The following is a 26,835-nucleotide window of genomic DNA, read 5'->3' on the forward strand; positions in this document are numbered from 1 at the left end:
CACTTTCTCTGGATTCATTTATTTAGAGATACAACACAGGCATTCAAAATTGTGGAACACAATAGCAACACACACACAGTAAGGTTGAGGAATAAGATGAATTGTTATATACCATTTACTTTAATAAATACTTTTAAAGATGCAAATGTAGATTTTAAAAGCTTCATTAGACACTAATGACACAAAACAACTAAGAATTTCTAAGTTTACTGTCAGATTTTTTGATTTGCTTGAAATATAATAATTATATATTTCATCTACTTGGCAGTAAATACAAAAGCATTTTAAACATCTTTTGAACTATGTAGTGTACTATAAGCAGAAGTTTATTAAAATACTCCACCATTCTCCAGACCTCAGTTTATAGGCAGAAAGCATGCTGAACACCAGCAATCCACATCACATAAATTACCCACCAGTAATGAGGTGTGAAATCAATTATGCAAGTATTTTGAATAGAAATTATTTTTCAATGTCACAGAGAATGGTTGCCTTGGAACTTCGCAGCTTTGCTACTAATTGGCTATTTGAACAAATAAGAATGACTTTCAGTTTCTTCATTTTAAAAAAGAGAACTAGAGTAGGTTTTATCAAAGTACCTATAAAAAGTCTAGTATTTTGTAGTTTTTCCCTACCCTCTAAAAAGTTACCACCTTTGATTTTCAAACCTTTCAAAACAGCTTTCAATAGCTTCCTTCTAACCCATGATTATCCTTTTCAAAACCTTGCCTAATCCTTCAGTTTCTAGTATCTCTGTTAACCCAAACTTTTGCAAGAGTTTATAATGACCAAAACAATGTTCATTTTGTTGGCAACAGCCATCTCTACCCAAGAGTATTCAATTTAGTACCTACTGCCACTAATCTAACTTTCTTTAATGACTCTGCTTCAAGCCCCATCTATAAGACCTACAGTATTGTCCAGCAAACACTCCCCTACTTTCCTATCAAGAAGAAAACCTGAAAAGATTTTTCAGACAACTGCCATTTAAATGACTTGTTTAGACAATTTTACAATAGCCGCCTTCTTTGAGGTCTCCTGAAAGACAATGTAATATATCAAATATTTCAAAAGGCAGCCATGCATTTGCTTTTATAAAACTTTCTAAGACAGCTTAAGGTCTGATACAATTTTAAAATCAAACTGTCAAACGGTTTTGTTTTCATTCTTAATTTCACAGGTACAGGGCAGAGGACAGGGCCTAACAATGTTAACACCTTATTCATAATACTCTCCCTTCACAATTCATTCTAACTCACGTATCAGTGCACTTGGCAAGAAAATAATAAATTGGCAAGCGGTAAAATCTAATTCATGCCGAACAACACTGGAAAAGATACATGGGAAACACACATATACACAACTTTACAAAAGTTTGGAATACTCTTCAAATAAGCAATGATTGAAGTGAGACTGTCATGCTAGATGTCCCATTCAGTCAAAATCACGATTTGTAAGAACAAGTGGTGCCACCAGTGTCCAAACATACAGCACGATGCCAATCCAACTGGACGAGATTTTCACCCAAACAGCTGTCCACTGACTTTTCATCTCACGAGAGGGTTCATACCTAAAATTTAAGGAAAAACTTTTTAAAAGGGCAGAGGGAACTGGATTATCAACCATCAAGCTATGATACTTCTTTAACTCAGCAGTGTTCTATATATACCAGATACACAGTTGCTGCATCTAATCTTCTATCTTGCTTTCCACACAATGTGAAAATAAAAATCAATAATTTCCTTTAATGGAGTAAGTACAGAGGTCTCTGAAATAATTACTTGGAGGTACTTATTTCTGACATGCTATTATAAGAAAAACAGAATGTAACCTCTGGATAAATAAGACATTACTATTTTGGGGGTCAAACTTTTGAGATATACAAAAATCAAGAAATGTAAAATCCACACAGATGGAAATAAACAAGGCTCTCCCCACAACACTATAAGCTAAGTGAGTTGAAATCTGCCTGGGTGCATCAGAAAGGATGCTGTCAACTATGTTTCTTGGAAGTAAAATAATGGACTATAACAGTCTGTCTCAAAACTTTCATAATGACCTATGCAGAAGATTGTTTGAGGTATATTTAAAAGCCCCTCATTCTGATCTCAGAATGTAAGAGACTGGGAAGGAAATTTATCCCACCAAGTTCAGCTGATTTTTGTGTTAATGAATCATACCAAAACTCCTTCTGGCCTAAAGTCTTAACATTTATTATTATCTGACAGCTGAAGCCTCAATTACTAAGAACTATTTGGATCAGGGGTCCTCAAACTTTTTAAACAGGGGCCAGTTCAGTCCCTCAGACCACTGGAGGGCCAGACTGCAGGCCCCAGGACAAGTCAGCTACTAAGCAGGACAGGCAGCGATGGCAAAAACACCCAGCGAGCCACATAAATGTCCTTGGTGGGCTGCATGTGGCCTGCAGGCCATAGTTTGAGGATGCCTGACTTGGATTCTTATACCTTAGAATATGCTATAGGGTAGGAATTTTATAAAATACAGTCTTTTTAATAATAAAATCAGTGAAGGTTAATCTCAAAGAAATGCAGCGAAGAATTTTTTCTTCTTCATCTTTTGCTGGTAATGAAAGCCTTTGTATAAATTATCTAAGGGTATTATACATTAAAACATTATTAGTAACAACCAAAACATTACACTTCAATTTGAACCTTAGCCAAATCTTTCTTTGGACAAATTTAGAATTTTAAAAAAAGAAATACTATAAATTGCTACCTATTCTTACAAGATTTACAAATTAATTTTGAAATGATGAAAAGAATATAAATTATAGTTTTAAAGAATTCTAAGACTATATTCAATTGAATAACTTTCAGAGCTTTTTCTGATAAAGTTCAAACAGAACAGGAGTTACCTTTTACTGCCCTATGTTGGGAATTAGTTAACAATATTAAAAAATAAACATATCAGAACAAGTATCAACATACATTTCCATTAAAAACTGTTAGTTTCATGAAATATTTTATTTTAATCGATTTAGAACTATTTTAATGATTCCATTATTGCTAAAGTAAGGAGGTAAAAAGTTTGCATTTCTCATGCTGATCACTATTTTTTAGCTGTAAATACTGAAATACATCACAATTAAAAAGTATTTTAGGGCCATGCATGGGGCTCAAAGGGGTAAGGCACTGGACCCATGTAAGGGTTAACAACTATATTACAGCACATTCAAGTGAAAGTGCATCTTAGAAGGAGGCGCCTAGCGACCTTGCTGATTAAGAAAAACGATACAAAAGACCAGAGGCGGTTTAACACGTGCACACATTCCAAAGAAATTTACTCATATTACTCTCCACCTTCTTCCTACTTCATCCTCACAATACTAGCCTATCACAAACCAGGACTACATACATAACCAAATCTAGAAGTACCCCTCGTTCCCCCACTAACTAAACCTATAAAAACCCCTACCTATTACAATAAACAGCTTCGGCTCAGTCCCTTTCCCAATGTGTCTGTCTTGTCTTATTTGTTTTCCCCTTTCATACGCCGCCGCCGCCCGCCGGTCGGGAGGCGGCAGGCCCATGTCCAGAGGTGGCAGGTTCAAACCTAGCCCCAGCCAAAAAACTGCGCTAGCGCACACACACACACACACACACACACAAAAGTATTTCCTATCATGTTTTACAAAGGAGTCCTTAAAAAACCACCAAAATACCCACATCCAAACTTTTCATGAACTGTTAAGTACCTGTACCAGTTGGTAAGGGTCATCATGATATAAAGGGAAGCCAGGAAAAGCATGAAGTGAAAAAAGGAGTAACTGTAAGTGACACCATCCCTTTCGTTATCTACAGCTCGGTGAACATCATCGCCATCCTCCAACGATCCATCACTTCTGGCTCCCCCGTCTTCTATTAATGTTGACTCATCACTTGTTAAAGTCAGCTTATTAACCTGACTATTGTTTGAAGTACGGATGCTGTATAGAAAGAGAGTTTAGGAAGAAAGAAGGAAAAGAGCATTTTTAAAAGAAGCAATTCATAAAAAGATAGCTAGACTTCTCATTAAAAAAAAAAATTCCTTTGTTTTTCTTACCTTGAATAAAACACACACAGTAAAAAGAGGATTAGTCCTATAATTCCCTGAGCATGCCACCACTGGACTGATTGCCCTTCTTTTGGGATTGTGCTTGTTGTATTATAGCCAATTATGCTTAGTAGGCTTGGGTTGCAATTTGTTTCTGTAACATAAATTAAGGCCAAATTAAAATGTGAGAATAACATAAAAATTATTTTTTACAGCACAATAGGAATTTTTAACTCTTCATACACATGTGAAATCAAAAAATTTTATTGGAAAAAGCACAAGCATAACAACAAAATACTTGAAAACAACTCATATTTATTAATGAGATTCTTTTTTTTCTTTTTAAGTTTTATAGTTCTAATTTTATAGAAATGCTTGGAAAAGTTGAATCATTCAATTTTAAATCACACGAAGCTGAGAGACATACTGTCTCTTTATTGATTAGGAAGTAAAATTAAAGATGACTTTCCAAGGTTAGTAAAATTCTAGTAGATTCAGAAATAAAACTCAGGTTTTCTATAAATGCACTGCACAACACACTGGCTTTCCTCCTGCAGGAAAGAGTGAGATTATAATACTGACTTTATCAGTTTTATCAGTTTGTCAAAGTACATTACTGAAAAAGCAAGATAGCTTACAAAAAAAATTTTTTTCTTGAGAACCCTAACACACACTTTGAACGAATGACCAAATAAGGCACACTAACTTACAGTATATTCAGTTTCTTTACTATTTTGAAAGAAGGAATTAAAATAGGATTAGTCCAAAGTTTATATTTTCCTCCCACAAAGCAGTATCTGTCAAACTCTATCTTACTAATGAACGTAATTCTGACCTTAAGGCCAGGGGGATAAAACTAATCTCCAAGTAAATTACTAATTTTTTTCTAATCATTTACCTAGGAAAAATGTTTCTCTAATATACAAATCAGGAAAACCAAAAATTAACTCCCACCTTTCTCCAAGTGATAAAATACCTTCAGTTTGTAAACTCAATGAAACAACATTCAGATAACATATTTTATGTTTTTTAGGAGGAAGATCATTTTCTTCATCTTCTAAAAATAATTTATCACTAATTGACTTATACTGATTCCTATTCCCATGGAATCCAATATAACTAGTCTATAAAGAGATTCATTACAAAGCCAAATTATCATATTCAACTGCAAGGTAGTCATAGAGTAATTTGGTAATGTGAAGAACTTATACTGTTTACAGTTGAATCAGCAGGCATTTCTTTCTGTATGTAATAATCTTAAATAATGTACAAATGACATTTTCTTGTAATTCTGATACAGGCATACCTCTCATTATATTGTGCCTTTTTAAAAAAGCCACACTTTGCAGCTACTGTGGTTTTTACAAAGTGAAGATCTGTGGCAAGCCTGTGTGGAACAAACCTATCAGGGCCATTTTTCCAACGTCATGCTCACCCATCTATGAACGTTTTAGTAACTCTCACAATATTTCAGACTTTTCCATTATTATTATACATTTTATGGTGAACTATGATCAGTGATCTTGGATGTTACCATTGTAACATTCCTTTGGGGTGCCACAAAGGAATATATGCCCATATAAGATGATAAACTGAATAAATGTGTGTGTTAATAATAATTACCAAAATTTCACCGATAAAAGAGAGTCTCTCTCTCCCTAGTCCCTGAGACACAACAATATTGAAATTACTAGAGGAGACACTACTCTAGTCTACTCTAGTAATTAATAATACTAGAGTAGACTCTAAGTACTCAAGTGAAAGGAACAGTCATACATCTCTCACTTCAAATCAAAAGCTAGAAATGATTAACCTTAAAGAGAAAGGCACATCAAAAGCCAGGCCTCCTGGTGTCAAGCTGTGAATGAAGGAAAAACTATGGAAGGCAAACAGAAGTGTTATTCTAGTGAACATATGAAGAATAAGAACAAAACAGCCATCTCGCTAATATGGAGAAGGTTTGAGGGGTCTGGATAGATTGAACCAGTCACAACATTCCCTTAAGCTAAAGCCTAATCCAGAGCAAATCTCGAACTTGCTTTAGTCCTATTAAGGCTGAGAGAGGTAAAGTTCCAAAAGCTAAGTCTGAAGCTAGCAGAGGTTGGTTAATTAGGGTTAAAGAAAGAAGCCATATCCTTTGCATAAAAGTGCAAGGCGAAGTAAAGAGTGATGTAGAAGCTTCAGCTAGTTATCCAAAAGATCCAGCTAAGAAAATTGATGAAGGTGGCTACACTTAAGAACAGAAGAGAAAGCATTTATATTAGAAGAAGATGCCATCTATAACTTCCGTAACTAGAAAGGAAATATCAATCCCTGGCTCCAAAGCGTCAAAGGGCAGGCAACAAGTGATTCAAATGGAAGCCAATGTTCATTTATCATTCTAAAAATCCTAGGGTCTTTAAGAAATATGTTAAAGCTACACTGCCTATGCTCAAAATTCTAGGGCCTTTAAGAATTATGTTAAAGCTACGCTGCCTATGCTCTATAAATGAACAACAAAGCTTAGATGACTGCCCATCTGTTTACAGAAAGCTTTACTAAGATTTTAAGGCTAATTTTGAGAACTACTACTCAGAAGAAGATCCCTTTCAAAATATTACTATTCACTGACAATGGTCCTGGTCAGCAAAGAGCTCTGATGGCGATGGGCAAAGAAATTAATGTTGTTTTCATGCCTCCTAAGGTAACATTCATTCTGTACCTCACAGATCAAGTAATAATCCTGATTTTCAATTCTCAATTTTTATAAATACACTTAGGAAGGCTATAGCTGCCAGAGAAAGATGTTTCTGATGGTTGTGGACACAGTAAACTGAAAATCTTCTGGAAAAGATTTACCATAGTAGATGTCATTAGGAACATTTGTGATTCATGGGAAGAGGTCAAAATATCAACATTAATAGATCTTAGAAACTACTGATTCTCATAAGTGACTTTGAGGGGTCAAGACTTCAATAGAGGAAGTAACTTTAGATGTGGTGGAAATGGCAAGAGAACTAGAATTACAATTAGGGCCTGAACTCTGAGCTGCTGCAAATTTATGATCAAACCTCAACTGGTAAAGAGCTGCTTTTATAAATGAGTAAAGAAAGTAGTTTGTTGAAACGCAATTTATTTTCTGGTGAAGATGCTGTAAACACTGTTGAAATGACAACAAAGAACTTAGAATATTACCAAAACTTTGTTGATAAAACAGGCAGCATTTGAGAGGACTGACTCCAATTTTGGAAGAAGTTATACTATGGGCAAAATATTACTGAACAGTCTTGTGCGCTACATAGAAATATTTCTTGAAAGAAAAACTGATGCAGCAAACTTCACTGCCTTTAAGAATCAAAATAGCAACCTCAACCTTCTGCAACAACCACCCTGATCAGTCAGCAACCGTCAACATCAAGACAAACAATTTGCTGAAGGTTCTCACATGACCATTAGCATTTTTTAGCAATAAAATATTTAAAAATAGTAATGTATCAAAGATAAAAATTGTATTGCTTACATTCTTTATTCCTCTAGAAGCCTCATTTTTAAGTAGCTTAATTTATAAAATGGCAATCTCTGAAAGAATGCAGAGCTCATTAAAAATAAATAACACACAAAAATATATACCTGGTTCATTGGTCATAGCAGACCATGTCAGATACATTGTGTAGACTGTAATTACTGAAGACTGTAACAAACCAGATCTTGGCTGTGATTCCTACAAAAAGGAGATTAAGCAAGATAAATATTCTTGTATTATTCTAGAATTTTGAAAACTTAGAAAAGTACATGTTTCATAAAAACTAATGCTATGAAAAGCATACTTGGATTTTTGGCAGTATAGACATTATAGAAGCACCAATGCAGAGAAGCATGTTGACACTGATGAACGCCTTATTTTCTGAACAACTGGCTGGATGAGTGTAGTAGACAAAGAACAGAACGACAGCAACCAAAGATAGCAGGTAATTCAGAGCTGTAGCCGATAACAAGGCTGCAAGGGAAATATAATTGGATAATTAGCTTTTACCACGAACATTAGGAATTAGGCATGGGACCTGTTTAACAATGTCATTTTAATAAAAAATATACTTTAAGCAACTAACATAACCAGCATAGTGCAGGCTATGAAAGCAGGGAATGCAATTAATTCTGACCTTTATTGCCAAAGAGTTTTATAGTTTTTACACACAGCTTAGTACTTCATTTTCTAAAGGACAATAAGTAACATACTAATATAATTTTTATTAGTAGTAGTAGTATCTATGTTATCGAGTTTAAAAATCACATTCACTTAAGTTAGCCATTATTTTCAAAATAAGAAAAAATAACTATAAGAGGAATATTACTTAAGGTTTTTAAAGAACTATTATTATTCAGGTAAACAAGGACATTAAGAAAGAAAATTGTGGCTCGGCGCCTATAGCTCAACCGGCTAAGGCGCCAGCCACGTACACCCAAGGTGGCGGGTTCGAATCCCCAGCCCGGACCCGCCAAACAACAATGACGGCTGCAACCAAAAAATAGCCGGGCGTTGTGGCGGGCGCCTGTGGTCCCAGCTACTTGGGAGGCGGAGGCAAGAGACTCGCTTGAGCCCAGGAGTTGGAGGTTGCTGTGAGCTGTAATGCCACGGCACTCTACCCAGGGGGACAGCTTGAGGCTCTGTCTCAAAAAAAAAAAAAAAAAAAAAAAGAAAGAAAATTGTTTTCATTGTTAAAGTTAAGCTCACAAAACAATGATGCTTTTCTTCATCAACTAGCATCTAAAAAAATATATATAATATGCAAGAGTAAGCCATTATTTAATTAAGTCAACCAGAGCTTTTCCTACATAAATTTTAACATACACAAAATTTTAGTCATTGTGCTAAAAAGGGTTCAATATACAAGTATGGATATGGATTTGCCTCACCAACAGGGGATACAGTCAACGTGTATTTTTGGATGTCTACGTTTCAGACCCTTTTGTTCTAGGCAAGGAATAAAACAGATAGAAGACTCTGCATTAAATAAGATATTCTATGTAAGTGAAGTTTCCAAATGACTGAAATTTATTTCTTTGAGTGTCAAATTCTTTTTACTTTAACCTCTGAGACAAAATACCACAAACTAATTGTATTAGAGAAGTATCAGGCCAACGGATACATTGAACTTGTCTTGCACTTTGTGTAAGTTTGTGTTTAGCTAAAAACCAGATTATTTTACATAAAAATCCAGATGTATGGCTTCTTCAAAGAATAATCCAGTAATACTGAACTTTATTTTCACAAGGCAACTGATAGATAGAGCTGAGCACTAGTTATGCACTTTAAAAGGGGCATTCACACTCTAATTCATCACTGTCCTGTCTACCTGCCCAAAGACTGAGTATGCACTTAAACTCAGTCCTCTTACACTTAGTGCTCTTCCCTCATTTAAACTGTTTGACCCCTGTAAGCATCTGTATCTGATTCCTGATTTAGTGTGTATCTGTAGGATTCAAACTCTCTATAACTAAATAATTATTAACTGTACTACTACAGGAATTACCTTAGCTGTTACTGATACACATAAAAGTATGCTTTGCAGGAAAATAAAATGTTCTAGAGTGGTTTTTTATATTTGTTCTGATCGCTATTGTTCATGAATTGCACCATTGTATTTATCTATTTCTAGCAGTCTTCTTCCCTTTAATATTTTACAGTCAATCTGCTGTAGGCTAAGAAATTATATTATATAATATACACGCTTTTAGCAATAGGCTTTGGAACATTTATTTTAGCTATATGGATTCTTCTGGATTCTTTCCTGGTCTTACGTATGTTCCCAGTTAACAAAAGAGCCACTCAACAAGTTGCTGACATAGCATGACACGATACCACCCACAAACTTATAAACTAAAAACCTCTTCGTAGAAAAAAATCCTAAGTGATTTTTTTCCTATACTCTACGTTATCTACTCTCATCCTCAATTATCGTGAGGTTGTTCTGTGAGATAGAACTTACCTGCATACCAACATCTTGAGTTTCCTTCTTCCATTTTTTCAACCCATGATTCATTCCACGAATGGGCAAAATCAATAAGTAAGACTAGCTGTATGAGGATGAAGCAAAAGGCACCTGCCATGCCTACGTAAAACCACACTGAAAGAAAAGAAAAAGCACACATACAAGTGAGCACTGGTTTGGTTGGTATTATGTCATTTTCATAATTATACACAAAAGGGACTAAGAAATTTTATATAAATGCTATATAAACAAGGGAGAAAACAAACATACATACAACACAACAACAAAAAACAACTACAGTAACAACTTCCAGGTAACAATTATTTTGGATTACTACATAAAATATCCACATGAAACTATTTAAGAAAAAAAACATTTCTTACCAGTTGTAAAAGTTCCTTCTGGAATGAAGAATGCCCCAATGATGATTGCAATTGCTGCAGCAAATTTAAAGAACCAAAATCTAAAACAAAAAAGAAAATATAATATTTTATTAATAAACACTCATTGAATAATTTAACAGAATCTTATAGAACAGCAACACTCTACATGATTATTCTAGGCTGAGGAGATCCTGAAAATCAGAAAAGATGACTATTACATTAAACTACTTTTGAGACAGTTTTAAGAAAGCTATTTGCCAGTAAGTCATTATGATAAAATAAAAATTGATTTCCACTTCACAGGTTTATTTTACACAACAGGGGTAATATGTGAAAGTTCAAGGTGCACTGTACAAATAGTTTTAATTTATGCACAATAATGTCTCCATCCAAAACTGGTATTTCAAAACAATCAACCACTAAAGGAATAAAATTAACAAAAAAAAACAACCTATTTTTCATTAATATTTATATGCCACTGTTTATTCCTGTTGTCTTTAGTAGTACATACCATCAGATAAGCAATAGCAGATATTAAATCAAAACACTATTCAGATAGAGTACTGGAAGTGGTGCTCTCTCTACTAAGGGAAATTGATAAAAGGAGCCTTGTGGTTTCTTTAAGTTGTACAGTGCAACCCACTGTTTACAAAAATCAATATCCTGCTTAGGTATGAAGTTTTCTATTTTGGCTGCTCTTTAGGTCTAAGAAACAGCTCTTGCTTTAATAGTCACGAATATGATAGTTCTTCTTTTTATGATAAAAATAAAACCCACTATAGATCAGAAGTGAATTATTAACTAATCAAGGCTATTATTTAATATCCAAATAAATTTCTCTAGAATAGACAAGAACATTTCCTTAAACCTTGTCATTCATGTATAGACAAAATAACTGCAAATTATGTAAGTTTAATTCACCTTACAGTTTCTCTTGATCAGTGATTTTCAACCTGTGTGCCATGGCTCACGGTGAGCTGTGAGAGACCTTAGGTGTACTATGAAAAATTTTAAAGATCACCAATTAAATCATTTTGAAAGAAGTTCAAAGCATAGTAGTATATTCTTTCTTTGCTCTTTTTTTTGATCAACATAATTTAAGTGTGCCACAAAGTTTAATTATAGGCTCAAGTATGCCGTGAGATTAATGAGGTTGAAAAACACTACTCTAGACAGATTACAAATTACTGACAAGAGGCTGCCCAGACTTTTATATTGAGATTTAGTCAGTAACTTACCCATTGTGCACTGCAGCTCTAGGATCACTGCTACTCTTCACCTTAATCATCAATAAAGACAGGAGAAGATAGAACATAGCCAAGCCGAAGCACAAACGGTAGACAGCTTTATAGCCAACCAGAATATTACAAGGGACAAGGCCTTTCTCATTCTCACAAAATCCAGGAATCTAGAAAAAATGTTAAAACAAGAGTTTATGAACCATAACATTTTCATTAGGCAAAAATGAAAATTCTATGTAATCAAGTAGTTGGGTTGGAAAATGGGAGCTTCTTTTACAGACTCTGAAGACCACCAAGATGAGTCTGATATAGTTTAAACAGAGAAAATGAAAGAGTTCTGAACTTCTATGTAACCAAATGATAAACTACCTATCCCACTACTAAACTGGATGCTTACTGAGCTATAGATTTATGAATTCTTAAAACTTGCATTCTACTGAAATATACTGAGTTGCATCTATGTGCATAAAGAGAAAAAGTTATTAAAAGCTTAAAGACTCATGGAGCAACTAAGTCTGCCTCTAGGTACTAAAAAGAACATTAATGGCTTTCAACCAGTATTACTTAAATCAGTTTTTTGTTCTGGTTCCTTACTCTAGTTAATACAAGTCCTATTTTTGATCATGAATGGATTTGGCTCAACAGTATAACAGCTGACAGTCTCATGTTTTAACTCAGAATCTTAAAAAACACTAATGACTTTTTCAGAAAGTTAGACTGGAATCAGAACACAAAGAAGAATTTGCATGTGAAATAAGGGGAACTGTTATTCAGAACTTCATATATTATTCATATACATAATACATATAAAAGAATAACTTCCTGCCACTACTTCCAGCCCCCAGCACTCTAAAGAAACAACTAGTCACGTACGAGTTGTCAAACTTAAAGGCTACGGCTTAATCCTCACATTCCTTAATCTCTTTCTCACATGGACACTGTCCCTGTCATCTGAACACCTTCTTTCTAAAGCCTATACATTCTCTTGTCTTGGCTCTCCTTTTCTTTCACTCCTTCAGGTCTCCCTTTTCCATCAACTCCCTTAATTAAGACCTGTTGGCAAAACTTGAGCTCTGCTCACTTTAAATGGTCTTCAGCATACAGTGCCATGCTATCAATTCTCAATCTCTGTCCTCAAGACAGTTTCTAGCTCTGATTTCCCTTGATTTCCCTTTTGAATTGTACACTTATATTTTCTACTTCCTACATTATGGACTTCATGTTTTTGCTACTTGAAATTGAATACTGAAACCCTAACACTCAAGGGGAAGACCCCGAGACATGGGGCCTTTGGGAGATAATTAGATGAGTGAAAGAAGCCCTCATGAGGGAATTAGTGGCCTTTTAGGAAAAGATATGAGAGAGCTTTGTTTCTTTCTCTCAGCAATGTGAGGAAGAAGACTGCCATCTGTAAACCAGGGAGGGGATCCTCACCAGAGCCCAACCACAACAGGAACCCTGGCTTGGATTTTCAGCCTCCAGAATGAAGAAAGAAATTTCTGCTAGTTAAGCCTATTAAATTCTTGTCACAGCAGCCTAAACTGACTAAGATACATATTATGCAAGTTCCCAAAGTTGACATGACAGAAACTAAATTTATTTTATGTTCCCCATATCCTTCCACACCTGACTCCCTTGGTGGGGTGGGGGACACTCTTTAGTAACAACTTTTCTTTCTGGGTTAACAGAAACACTTTCTTCCCAGTTTTCTAGGATCAGAACCTGGCTGTTATTTATGATTCTATCACTGGCAATCTTTAATGTAATGCCAGACTCAGTCAATTCCATATCTAGAAAATCTATTTCAGGCCCTGTATATACTTCTTGATTACATCATTGCAACAGCCTCCACACTTAACGATTTGACTTCTATACTTTCCTAATTACTAAATGAACCTTTTTAAAACACAGACACTCCACTCAAAAAGCTCTTTTATACTCATGGGCTTCTTATTTTTCAATCATAGCATACAAAAGTTCTAATCATTCTTAGAATGTCCCTTTTTCTATGAAACCTGACATTCTGATACTCACCTAGTAAGAATTACCTTTTTCCTTAATGAACACAGCACATCCATCATCAACATTATAAAATGAGCTAACTTATCTTTATCTTTCCTAAAAGATTTTAACTTACTAAAATTTGGATTACATATTATCTTATTTTTATAATATGTAATTCTCTTTTTAATTATTCATTATTCTCTTTTCAATAACCAGAAATCAGTTTTGTACACACATAATACAGCTTCAATTAGCCAATAAATAAGAAAAAAACTAACCTTATTCAGTTGTTCTTCCATTCCTGGTATCAACATTACACAAGCTACACACACTCCAACAAGCAAGAAAAATGCATAGATCAGTCTAGTTACAGTCGAGTTGTTTCCACTCGGACAGCATCTGCACAGCAAACACGGCGCACTGCCACACAAACATGGTATCTGGGAAAAAGAGTATTATTAAAAATCAGTACAGCTTAAAATGATACAAAGAAAATTTAAATTCTACCTATTCAAAAAGGAAAAAAAAGCGAAGTTATTACTGAGTCAAAAAGTATTTGATACCTATATATTATCTACAAAGTTAAACAAAAAAAGCCCTTGCACTGTATACTAAGCAAAATGAATAAATTCATGGAGATAACCAAGAGGAAAAAAAAAATCACCAAAAGCAACCAAAGCTCAGTGAAGAAAAAAACCTAATAATCACGAGTAGCATAGCTGCTAAGCAAACCTCTAGCCCTTGACCCTTGGCTCCCCAAAATCATACTACTGAATTCACAAAATTCCAAGAATTTTTTTCTTCCAGGAAGAAAAAAAAGTGTATTGTCACCTCTATCTTTAACCTCTTTTGATTTGGTGATGGTAATACCAAAATAAAAACTATAACAAGAGTCAGGTATGTAAATAACTGGGCCTAGCTGTCTCCAATAAACTCTAAAATAAACTAGTAGTATATCCCAAGGGAATAGGGTAGCTTCCTGTCCAGGAGAGGTGAACACTGGTACAGAGCATTTAACAATAAATATCTGAAAAAGGCAAACAGTAATAGTCTAAGAGACTGACCATAAGCTGGACTGAGCTCCACCATACGGTTATACTTTAGAAGTTGGATGAACTAGGATATTCCAGCCCTAGACCCATAATTCTGGGAGAAAAGTGTCCTAGATATCATAGTAAGGGAATAATGTAGCTAGATACACTATAGCAACCAATATAAAGTGGGAACAGAGCTACTTCAACAAGTTCCAGCAGAAATGTCACAGTAACTAAGCAAACATACTATAGCAAAAACTAAAAATAAACAGCTCCCCTCAAAGAAAGAAATAAAGCAAAGTTATAAACAATCTGGTTTGATACAAACATAACTCAGTATTCTCTTACCATTTCACTTATGTTACAGAAAAATAATAAGCTAAAAAAAAAAACCCCAAATGAAATAAGAATAGAGCAAAATGGAAAGGGGAAATTAAAAGGCTAAAGAAAGAAATGGGAAAAGGAAAAACAACCTTAAGGAACTATTAACTATCAAGGAACACAAGAGACAGCTAAAAATAAAATTACTGATGGAGAAAGGCTTGGGATCATTACCTTAAATTTAGGTAAAGATGGCAAAACAGTGAGCAGATGCAATAAGCAATGGGAAAAAATAAATAAAATAATGGTTCTTCAGATAATAAACCACAAACAATGTAAGGTAGTAATTTCTGAGAGAAGACAATGTGAGCCCAAGGATTGGCCCATCTTTCTGCCTGGGAAGAGTGTAGCCTAGGGTAAAGCATCCAGGCAGAGCCTGCTAGTCTATGTAACTTGAAGAAACGGAGAGGAGAGTTCAGGGAAGTAAGGGCAGCTTGAGTTCACAGGCAGAGACAATTCACAGGCCAGAACCCTGAAGTGACAGAGCCACAGAGAGATCAAGCTCTAGTTAAGCACTGATCACATAAATAAATTACTCAAGGGCTCAAGCTTGAGGGTGGTATCTGGGAGTTTTACCACCCTTATGATCTATGAGTCATTTGGTAGAAATATCAAAAGGCTATTACTCAGTAACAGAGAAAAGTCAGCCATAAGACTAAAGAGTAACTGGTTCCATTTAACAAAGCTTACAAGCAAACATCAAAGAGACCAAATTCTCTCCAAGTAAATAACCAATGTCCAAGAACAAAGCCCAAGAATACTTTCTAAAACTTTACAAATATATCCACCACTTAAAACAAAATTTATACCTGACAGCTAATAAAAACTGGCTGGCATGCAAAGCAGGAAAGTACAACCTAAAATGGGAATCGATCAGTCAAAACCGACTTAGAAATGATATAGATGACTTGAGTTCATTTATAAATAGGGCATTGTAATATTATTATACCTTTATTTCACATCCTTAAGGAGATAGAGGAAAATTTAAAGACAGACATGGAAGATAATTTAAAAAACCCTTATCAAACTTCTAGAAATGAAAAATAAAATACCTAAGCCCCCCAATTACCTATAAGACAGCAAAAAAATAAATGAACCTGAAGACAGAATAGACATGATTTCAAATGAAAGAGAGATAAAAATAATCAAAGGATTAGAGCACTGTGAAAGAAATTCAAGCCATCTAATATAAGTGAAACCAGAGTCTCTGAACTGGACTTCAACTATAGAGAAGTCAACTGAAAGGAAGAAGACAAGTGAGTCCTTTTGAAGAAATAATTGCCAAAATTTCCCCAAACTTAATGAAAACTATAAACTCACAGTTCCAAGCTCAACAAAGCCCTAGCAAGATAATCATGATTAAGATTATACCATGTCACATCTTAATCAAATTACTTAAAAACAATATAAACCAGAAAAATCTTAAAACAGACAGAAAAATATATACCATATACAGAGAAACTAAGAAATAAATCACACTTCTAGTAAGAGATATTTTAAACCAACAGTTAGCACTAAGAGAAAATATTGTAAACATAGAATTTTGCACTCAGTGAAAATATCTTTCAAAAGTTAAGGCAAAATGAAAACATTTTCACGCATGGAAAAGACCAGAAACCCCAAGCAACAGAAATGTTGAAGGAAATCTTTTATACTACAGAGAAATCTATACGCAAAGGAAGGAAGAAAAATATAAACAGTAAATATATATATATATATTTTCTTATTTAAAACGTGGGCCAGAACAACTGATACTAAATCATAAAATTCCCTGACCAAAACCCCTCATGAATATAAACATAAAAATTCTCAATGATATTTCAGCAAGTCAAAATATAAAAGTATATAAAAAAGATAATACACAGTGACCAGGTAGGGTTCAGTCTGGGAAGGTAAGGTTGGTTCCACTTTTAGTCAGTGAAATCTACCATTCTAACAGGTGAAAGAAAAGGTATTATGGTCATCTTGATAGACGTAGAAAAGCCTTCTGACAAAATTCAATACCTCTTCAATGCCCTACTGTCAACTTGAGAAGGATATTTATGAATGAAAAGTCTGAAAGTCTGGATGCTTTCTCCCTAAGACCTGAAACAAAAAGAAGCTATCTGGCCATTTGTATTGGACTTCATGTTGGAGGTCCTAGTCAATATGAGGCAAGAAAAAGAAACAGAAGACATACAAACTGGAACTGAAGACATAAAAACTGCCCTATTCACACATAACACAATTGTCTGCATAGAACATTCCGCAGAACTTACAAAAATGCAACTGAACTAACAAGCGAGTATACTAAGATCACAGGATGCAGAGCTAATATACTCAAATCAATCACATTTCTATGTATTAGCAGTAATTGGAAACTGATATTAAACAAATCAGTTTAGTAAGATCACAGGACACAGAGCCAATATATGCATATCATATTTCTATGTATTAGTAACAATTGGAAATTGGTATTAAACAAGTGAGTTTAGTAAGATCACAGGATATAGAGCCAATATACACATATCATATTTCCGTGGATTAGTAACAAACAATTGGAAACTGATATTAAAACAAAGAAATACTTAGATAGAAATCTAAGTAAATATCTTGAATATGTAAAGATGCAAAATGATGAAAGCTATAAACACTGGTGAAAGAAATAAAAAACCTAAATAAAGGGCAAGATATACTGGGTTCATGAACTGGAAGACTCATTTTTAAGATGCCACAGACTTGAAGAAAATATAAGAAAGGTATCTAATATATCATTTGTGTCCAGAATATAAAAGGAATTCTCAAAACTCAGTAATAATAAAACAACCCAGTTAAAAAATAGGTGAAGTGTTTGAATAGATATGTCATCAAAGAAGACACATGGATGGCAAATAAGCACATAAAAAAGTGCTCAGTGTCATTAGTTATTAGGGAAATGCACATTAAAATCATAGAGACACTACCACACACACACTAGAATGGCTACAGTCAAATAAACTGACTATACTAACTTACTGATAAGAATGCAGCATGATTTCTGAGAATTCTGTTAACTTTGCTGGTGAGAAAGAAAAATGGTATAGCTATTTTGGAAACCAGTCTGGCAAGTTTCTTACAAGTCAAACATACTTCTACTATATGATCCAGCAATCCCACTCCTAGATATTTACTCAAGAAAAATAAGATCTTAATGACAAAAAACCTTTAAGGGAACACTTACAGCTACTTTATTTGTAATCATCAAAATCCCAGTGGTGAATAGACAGACAAGTTGTGGTATAACCAAACAGTAAAATGGTTCTCAACAAAAATGAACAAACTACTAATACAGGGAACAACATGAATGACTCTCAAATGAATTATGCTAAACAAAAAGAAGCCAAACACAAAAGGCTACATATGCTGCAAGATTCCATTTATGACCTTCTAGAAAGGTGAAAATTCTAAAGCCAGAAAACAGATGGCACAGCACTGTTTAGGATCATGACTGTTCTGTATAGGTTATATGACTATGCATTTGTCAAAACTCATGGAACAGTGAATTTTACCATATGTAAATTACAGTTACTTTAAAAAAATCCTTAAAATAGAGAGTCCTCTAAAAAACAAATTAAAGGATATTCAAAGATCTAATGTAAGAAAAATTCCTTACATGAAGACATAAATCTGTGGACCAAAGGAGCACACTATTTTGGAGAAGAAAGAAAAGTGATAAAAGATTTAAAGTCAGACTTATCTGGTTATATAACCCCAAAGACAAACTCTTCAGATACTCCACTAGAAGAAATAAGTCAAATGCCCATGTGGAGAAGTATGCTGGGAGTGGGTGGATGGCAGGCTGACAGAAGACAGAACACAATGGAAAAAATACTATGCATTCTGAAGGAAATGAGTACCATTATACTAGCCAAATTGTTCCTCAAGAATTTAGCAGGCGTTTGCAAATACGAAAGAACTCAGGGATTTCTGTACCCATGAAACTTTTTTGAAAAATCTACTGAACAATAATGTGCTTAATTAGGAGATGACATTAAAATAAAAAAATCAGGGAGAAGCCATGGTAAAATGGACTAGTGGAGAGCTCGGAATCCACTTAAGTTTACAGCAGTGGTTCTCAAACTGTAGCACATTATCAGAGTTACCTGGAAACCTTATTCAAACATCAAATGCTGTGCCTCATACCCCCCAGTATGTCTGGGGTATAAATCATAATGGCAACATAGAAATAACAGCACAAAGGGCTTCTGGTTATAGATGGCAAACAATATGGATTTACCTATAATCCCTGAAGAAGGGATTTTTTTCAATGAAGGAATAAAACTAAAAGATCAAAAAGAACAGGAGACCAAATCTGGAAGGTGGAAAGCAGAAAGTATTAACTGCCTTAACAGAGCAAGAAAACTGAATTCTAAATCATTAAAGGAGAAAGTTAACAAGCAATACAATTTTTTTTAGCAGAATCCTCAAAGAGATGATGAACTGGCTGCACCACGGACCTCTCTATAAGCAATACTGAGGTAGACTGAAAATAGGATGACGGTTCACTGTTTTCAAAGAGCAGTTCAGACCTCCAGATTTCATCCCATTTCTTGACTAACCAACTAAGGAGGATAAAACATGGGTCTCGACAGATAAACAAGTAGAACTGACATGAGTACCAAAGTAAAAACATAAAATTAAATTTATATAATGAAAATGTGATAACCTCACCACTCTTCTCCTACTTGGATACCCCAGAATGCAGGTATACATAGTATTTCCCAGGAAAGAGACTAGAAATTTATTCTACATATATCAAAAGGCCTAAATAAATACCTGCACTAGACTTCTACAATAAAATGACACACTCAGATCATTTCACTACAAGTACAGTTGACAAGTCCTACCAAGCTCTTTACTATCTCATTCTTATATAATAGTCAAAGACCACTGAATATTGAACAAAATTCTAGCATGAATGGGGGGGGTCTACATAGGGGAACATAAAGGAAACAAACTATGCACAGAAATGATAGCATAAAAATATCTAGTATTTTAAACATACTTCCGAAGTATAGACGGTCTGACAAAAATTAAGTTTGAGAACTCATCCTAGAAAATATCACTACGGTCACTTTCAAAGTACTCCCCTTGGGAAGCTAGGCACCAACACCAGCACCTAGCACAGTTTTCAAAGCCATTTTGGATCTCTTTCTGTGGAATGGCCAACAAAACTCTCATTGTATTATCCTTGATATCCTGAATGTCATCAAAATGTCTTCCTTTTCAGTATTACCTTTATCTTTGGGTGAAGTAAAAAGTCACTGGGGATAAGGTTGAGTAGGGAGGATCTTCTAATATGGTTATTTGTTTATTGGCTAAAAACTCCTTCACAGACAGTGTCATGTGAACTGAGGCACTGTTGTGATACAAGAGCCATGAACTATTGGCCAAGGTTTTCAGTTAAGATTTTCCTGCTTCTTTATGGATGTTTACTTGGTCTGCTATCCTTCTCACAGTCAACCAATGCCTTTGATGCATAATTTGAATTTTTGCAATGTTTTCATCAGTTCTGCTTGCTATTGGCCTGTCTTCATCAGCAATGCTTTCACTCCCCTCAGAAAAACGTTTAATACATTGATACACTGCCATTTTCCTCATGGCATTATTCCCACAAACTTGAACTAACATGTCCCTGATTTCACTTCCACTCTTGCCAAACTTAACAAAAATATATGGATGTTTGTTCACTGCGGTAACCCAAGCTCCAACATTCTTGTGACAGCACACAAAAACATGTAGCAACAACACTGACCACTGTTCAGCAAGAAACAGCCACCTGCTGACACAAACATAGCTCTGAGACACTGATATTCCAAGTCTCTCAAACCTTACCAAGTTGCCTGCATAGTGCTGCCAACATAGCACAGGGTGGTGACCTCACAAACTTAATTATCAGACTCTGTATTAAGTAAAACATACAGTACAGAGTGTCTTATAAAGTGTTTCCATGAAACAAGCACAAGAAAAAACTCTTGGTAATTAAAAATAACAGCAGAAGTTTAGAAACTCAAGAAAGTCCCAAAAACAATCAAGGAATTTCTCAGAAAATAGTGCAAAAAGCCAATAAGATGAAAAAAACAGGAAATAAGAAAACCTAGACTTTCAGTCCAAGAAGCACTGTGAATAAAAGACTACAGAAAATACAGATGAGGAAATAATTAAAGAATTCAAATTTAATCAACTGATGGGGAGGAGGAAGAGACCACATAGAAAAGTTCCCTAAGAATAGCTGGCAGCACAGTCCAACACTGCAAGTCAGAATTACAAAGGAGCAATGCCTTCAAAATTCTGAGGGAAATTACTTTCAACCTACAATTCTAGCCCAAAGTGTAATTCCTATGTTCTTTTTTCAAGGAACATTACACCAAAATACAGTTATAAATCAAGAAAGAGAACAAGAAATGCAGAAAAAAAGTTTTCAACCCAACAAAGGCAATAAATATCTTTTATTTAAGGATAAAATGAGACCCAGGATAAAAATAGTAACTACCAGTACATTCTAGAGCAGGTCAACAGATTTCAGGAGAAAGAACCATCAAGGTTAATTATCACATGCCGTCTAAAGTTACAGAGAGATGTATACAGCTGGGGAAAGCAAACTAAAAACATAGAAAATAAAGCAGGCAGTAACTCCAACGAACAGAAAAAGCTGTGCATGAAAGGAAATGTCACTGCAAATTTATTACATGGCTAAACTACAAAAGGCATTACAAAGTAATAAGAATACCAAAGAACATATTTAAGGGCTTACTATAGTTTTACATATCAGCTCATTAAATAGTCACGATAATGTTTGTTGAACCAAATTATTAGTATTATAAGGGAACATCATGAGTATGTGATTTTGGTAGGTCTGGGGAGTAGGGCCAGTTGAAATCAAGGGATGGTTGCTAATCTTCATTTACCATAGTTAAGAGACAATGTCTAAAACAACCCCCTGTTCTCCTTAAAAAAAAAAAAAAAAAATCAAGGCTATACCATGTACATGTTACTTAGAAATGTCATGATGAACACCTAAAGCAACACTGCCTCCAAAAAAGGTGGAAATGGGAGTAGTGTACCGTTTTTTATTAAGCTGCACAGAACTATCTGCTTTTGAATTAAAAACTTATACAGTTAATAAGAAGTAGGATGTAGGAGGATAAGGGAATATTAATTATTTCTACCTTTCATAGCAGCAAGTCTAAAATTAAAATGTCCTTTAAAAATTTACTCCAATTTCATTGTTTTATACAACTTTTCTTAAAACTTACAACAGGCTTTCTCAACCATGGCACTACTAACATCTTAGACTAAATAATTCTTTGTTGTTGGGGGCTGTGTTGTACATTGTAGAATATTTAACCACCCTAGCTTCTACCCACTAGATCTTAGGGGCGCTCCTCAACCCAACTTGTGACAAGGAAAAATGTCTGCAGACACTGCCAAATGCAGCACTCTGGGAGTGAAAAGCATTTCCTCTGGAGGAAACCAGCCAGTTGAAAATTACTCCTCAGAGGAACCATTCTAGGAATTTTAAGAATCTCTTGATGAAGAAATGCGTACTTAACATTTAGTAATTCCTCCAATTTGTTTTCCTTTGTTAAACTCAAGAAAAATGAGATTTAATCCTTTGCTTTAAAATGCGTTTAACATGCTACCATTCCTAAGAAAGTATTGTGTGTCTAGTCAACCATTTGTACACATGCATATGCACTGAGACAGAAGGATGCTATTCATGGTGGGATTTTGGAGGGACATTTTTACTTCCTTTGCATTCTGCATTACTTGATCATTAGTAGCAACTATGAATCACTTCTACAAAACAAGTTGTATTAATAAAAACTAGTTAAAGCTGGCACAAAACAGGCACACAGAAATTACAAGCTCTTTCTTGTTAACAGTTTAACTACATTAGATAGATGAGAGAAAAATATAAGTTACAGCATTCAAGGTCCAGCCACTTAAAAAAAAAAAGAAAGAAAGAAAAAAATCAATTCTATTCACTTATACCAATGTTGAGAATGAGACGGAGAAAAGTACAAAAATATGGAAGATCCAGGGACGCTTATGACAATGCTTTAAATAATTACAAAAAAAGAAGATTCAACCATGCATGAATCAAAAAAGTTCATGAATCAAAGATTATGGTCAATCTAATTCTAGGACTCTGAAAAAGCACACAAAAAAAATCAACAATGTAACACTGTAATCTCAATGGTTATTTCTTTTTTAAAAAAATTATTTATTTATTTTGGGTGGGGCTGGATTTGAACCTGCTACCTCCAGCATATGTGGCCAGTGCCCTACTCCTGAGCCACAGGCCCCGCCCTCAATGGTTATTTCTTACAATTTTTCTCTTAATATCTCAGTACTTTTCTAATATTTTATAAGAAAAAACTATCATTAACTTTGAGGAGGCCTACATAAACTTGAAGAAATCATGAGGCTGATTTGCTCTGAATTCTGACTTACCTAATCTAATTTAATGATGTGAATGCTGCTTTTGAAAATCTGAATATATTTTAATTTCATCAAAACTTCAAAGTAATACTGACTGTTAAGAATGTGGAAGAGGTGATCTGTTTACTGTAAGGCAAATTCTTCTTCAAGTACTATTGACCTGGACTAAAATTGAATAATCAATAAAGAGACAAAGGCACAAGGAAGAAAAAAAGGGGGGGGTAGAAATGACTAAAATTACAAACTCTTAAAATAAATTCTAAACTTGCTGAGGTGCCACACCCTGGTAGCCCCAGCTACTGGGGAAGGTGAGGAGGGAAGATCACTTGAGCCCAGAAGTTAAAGGCTGCGTGTGCTAAGACTCTCCTTATGCATACCCAACACACTCCAGTCTGGGTAAAACACTGAGATCCTCTCCTCTGAAATAAATAAAAATGAAAAAATAAAATTAAAGAAATAAATAAAATAAATTCTTTGATCAACCACAATGACCTAAAAGTATGATGAGCAACCCTGGCCACCTAGCTTCTCTATCTCCAGAGATCTAATTGGAAGAAAGCTGCCTACTTGTCACACTTTCCTACTGCACTTTGGTATTAATAGTGACTAAAAGGTAGTATCAGTTTTATCATGGACATTCTTGTAATCAATAGAGGCTGTGATCCGACATGCAGTATTACAAGAATACAACTTTTTCCATGGTGTTTACTAAAGCTATTTTCTGACTTAACACATACAAGAACAAATATTTTTAAAACCCATTTTTTTTTTTTTTTTAATGATCATAATCCTTCAGACAAAAAAGGTTGCTCATCACTGAACTGGAGATTAGAAACAAAATGGAAAACATGTATCCCTCCTTTTAAATCTCTATTATATTTAAGAACTACTTTATACAGGCCCATTTGATACTAGATAAAATCTGACATTACAAATTAAATTACATGACGTCTTCATCTCCAAAAAAGAAAACAATCGTACAGAATAATAACTCATTTTCAATACTCTTTATGAAACTAAATACTCTTCTTTTGTACAAAACAGTCAATCAACTCAAGTAGACTCTATAATATCTTATCGAGATAAGGTTTCCATACCCCATTGCAAAAATAAATACAATAGAATCATGGATAGCCTGGCTGGAATAACACCACCTGCATGTTATTTTATTAAAATGTAATATTTACAGTTCAAACAATATCAATATCTTTTTGAAAAGATGTAAAATTTTAAAAAGGTATGTAAAATACTCATGTTGGCTGATACACACATACATAAAAAAAGTGAAATCTGGGGAAATCAGGTAACAATTGTTAGAAATGGAAGTCTGAAATCAGACTAAACACCTAGCCCCAAATTACAAATTAACTGTACTGTAAATGTTTTGTCTCCTATTATGGACGAGGGAGCAGTTATCTGAAAAAGGAAACTGAAACTGTGCCACTTGCAACAAGAAATCGTGCCACTATAATGAAATGGTTTTACTCTAACAATTCTTTAATGAAAATGTAGCTGCAAGTGCAGAGTACACCTAATTAAGCATGAAATTTCAGATTACACACCCCGTTTTATGTCTAAAGACAAAAGATGTTTAATACCAAAGAACTGACCAGCTTTTTCAGGTTCAAAAATTATTACTTGAGAACCACAGTAATTGACTAGTTATCATTAAGACGGAAGACCCAGTGGAGAAGCCAGGGCTGTTTATTTAAAAAATGGTATTACTGCATCAATTATTACCGCTAGGCTGTCCCAAATATCCGGCATTTATTAATCATAGTCTGCGCCACAGAACAAAGATGCCGACATGCCTCCGGGAATGACAGTGCTGCAGTCTGCGGTTGCCGGGGAAGAAATGACGAGAAAGACTGGGTTCTCCACAGAAAGAAGGAACTAAAGATTTCTATAAAGATGGCCTAGGCAGATACAAAAGAAAAAAGGGGGGGGGGGCCTGAAAAGACGAGGAGACTGCTTTCGCCAAGGGACGGGGGAGGAGCAGCATCTGCCCCCTCGACTTTTTCACTGGGCCATTTTCCCGTCGCCACTGCACCTCACCGCCAACACAGTCAGTTCTTCGCAAGACCCAAGGCCCCGAAGCTGAATCGGAGGGACCAGAGCCACGAAAAGAACATGGGGGCTGAAAATCCTCCCTGTTGGGTGGGGTGCCACCTCCCGCCGGGCGCTAGCCAGCCCGCTCGCCCGCTCCTCCGCCTCTCACGCTAGCACCCCGGAGGCTGCAAAAAAACCACCTTACCCAGCTCGCCATGGAGCACAACCCCAGAACGCTCCCCATCTCCACACGTCGCGAATTCCAGCGGGCGCAGACAAGATGGAGACAGCCTCACTTTCGCCTTTTGGGCTTATTTACTATCTGCAGGGACTTCCGGCGCAGGGCCCGCCCCACCCCTCGGTTGCGTCACTTCCTCTGAGGGCGGGGCGGGAGCGGGACGCGCCGAGGGCGCAGCCCGGGCTGTGTCTGCTCTGCGGCGGCCGGTGAATCTCCTTTCAGGGGAATCTCCTTAAAGCTGCCGGGTGGAACCTTGTGGCTAACGTAGGGCCGGCGGTAGTTTGCCAGATTACGAACACCGCGTGAGAAAAACCCTTTACCATTTACTTGAATTCCGATATTAGTCGGGCCCAGAGCTGAGGGGTTGGTGGACGTTTTGCCCTCCCACATCTGATAATCTTTCGTAACCTCTTTTGCGGGAGTTGCTTCACCTTCCTCCGTGTGTATCCGCTCCACCCGCACTTATTTCCCTTTTTTTCCACTTTTGCATTTACTTTTTTACTTAACGTTCGCGACCTATACCTGCAGCCTGCTACCCAGGACAAGTTTTCGTGGGATATTTGTATTAACCCATTTCTGTCTGCCGTTGAGGCATATTTATTTCTTGCCTAGTAAAATATTAAAAGAAGTTTGCATATTCGAAAATTTTAAATTAGATGAGACATGCTAATCATAAAAACTCAGACATAGAATAGATTTTGAATGTCAGGCGCTGTTGAGACTTGTGTGACACGTATTTGGTGACAATGCACATCTGCAGGGAATGTATTTATTAGACAGGTCTAGTTTTTAATTTTTTATTAAAAAAATTGGTTCTTGAAAATACTCTGGGAAAAGAGTTTCACAGCTAAAAAGAAAGTGTCATAAAATCTACAAAAAATTCCTGGTAGACCTAGGAATCTGGAAGACCCGTAACCATTACTTGCAGGGAGCAAAAGGGAAGGACTAGGAATATCTTGGATAAAAGATAATGGGTTTAGTTTGGACGTGTTGAACGTAAAATCTCTGAAACGTTACCTG

General features: G+C 35.5%; 1 protein-coding gene across 1 annotated transcript; it reads right to left on the reverse strand.

Moving 5' to 3' along the window:
* Positions 1–25,938, reverse strand: SERINC1 (serine incorporator 1). The gene is made up of 10 exons (XM_003781639.2): positions 25,783–25,938; positions 13,929–14,090; positions 11,644–11,813; positions 10,406–10,485; positions 10,020–10,157; positions 7,860–8,029; positions 7,663–7,753; positions 4,063–4,207; positions 3,716–3,946; positions 1–1,570 (listed from the first exon to the last, which is right to left on the reverse strand). The coding sequence occupies exons 1-10, from the start codon at positions 25,819–25,821 to the stop codon at positions 1,435–1,437; spliced, it is 1,362 nt and encodes a 453-aa protein (XP_003781687.1). The 5' UTR covers positions 25,822–25,938; the 3' UTR covers positions 1–1,434.
* Positions 25,939–26,835: the final 897 nt, after the last annotated feature.

Source organism: Otolemur garnettii, unplaced genomic scaffold, assembly GCF_000181295.1.
Source record: "Otolemur garnettii isolate 467f Iridium unplaced genomic scaffold, OtoGar3 scaffold00002, whole genome shotgun sequence".
Lineage (NCBI taxonomy): Eukaryota > Metazoa > Chordata > Mammalia > Primates > Galagidae > Otolemur > Otolemur garnettii.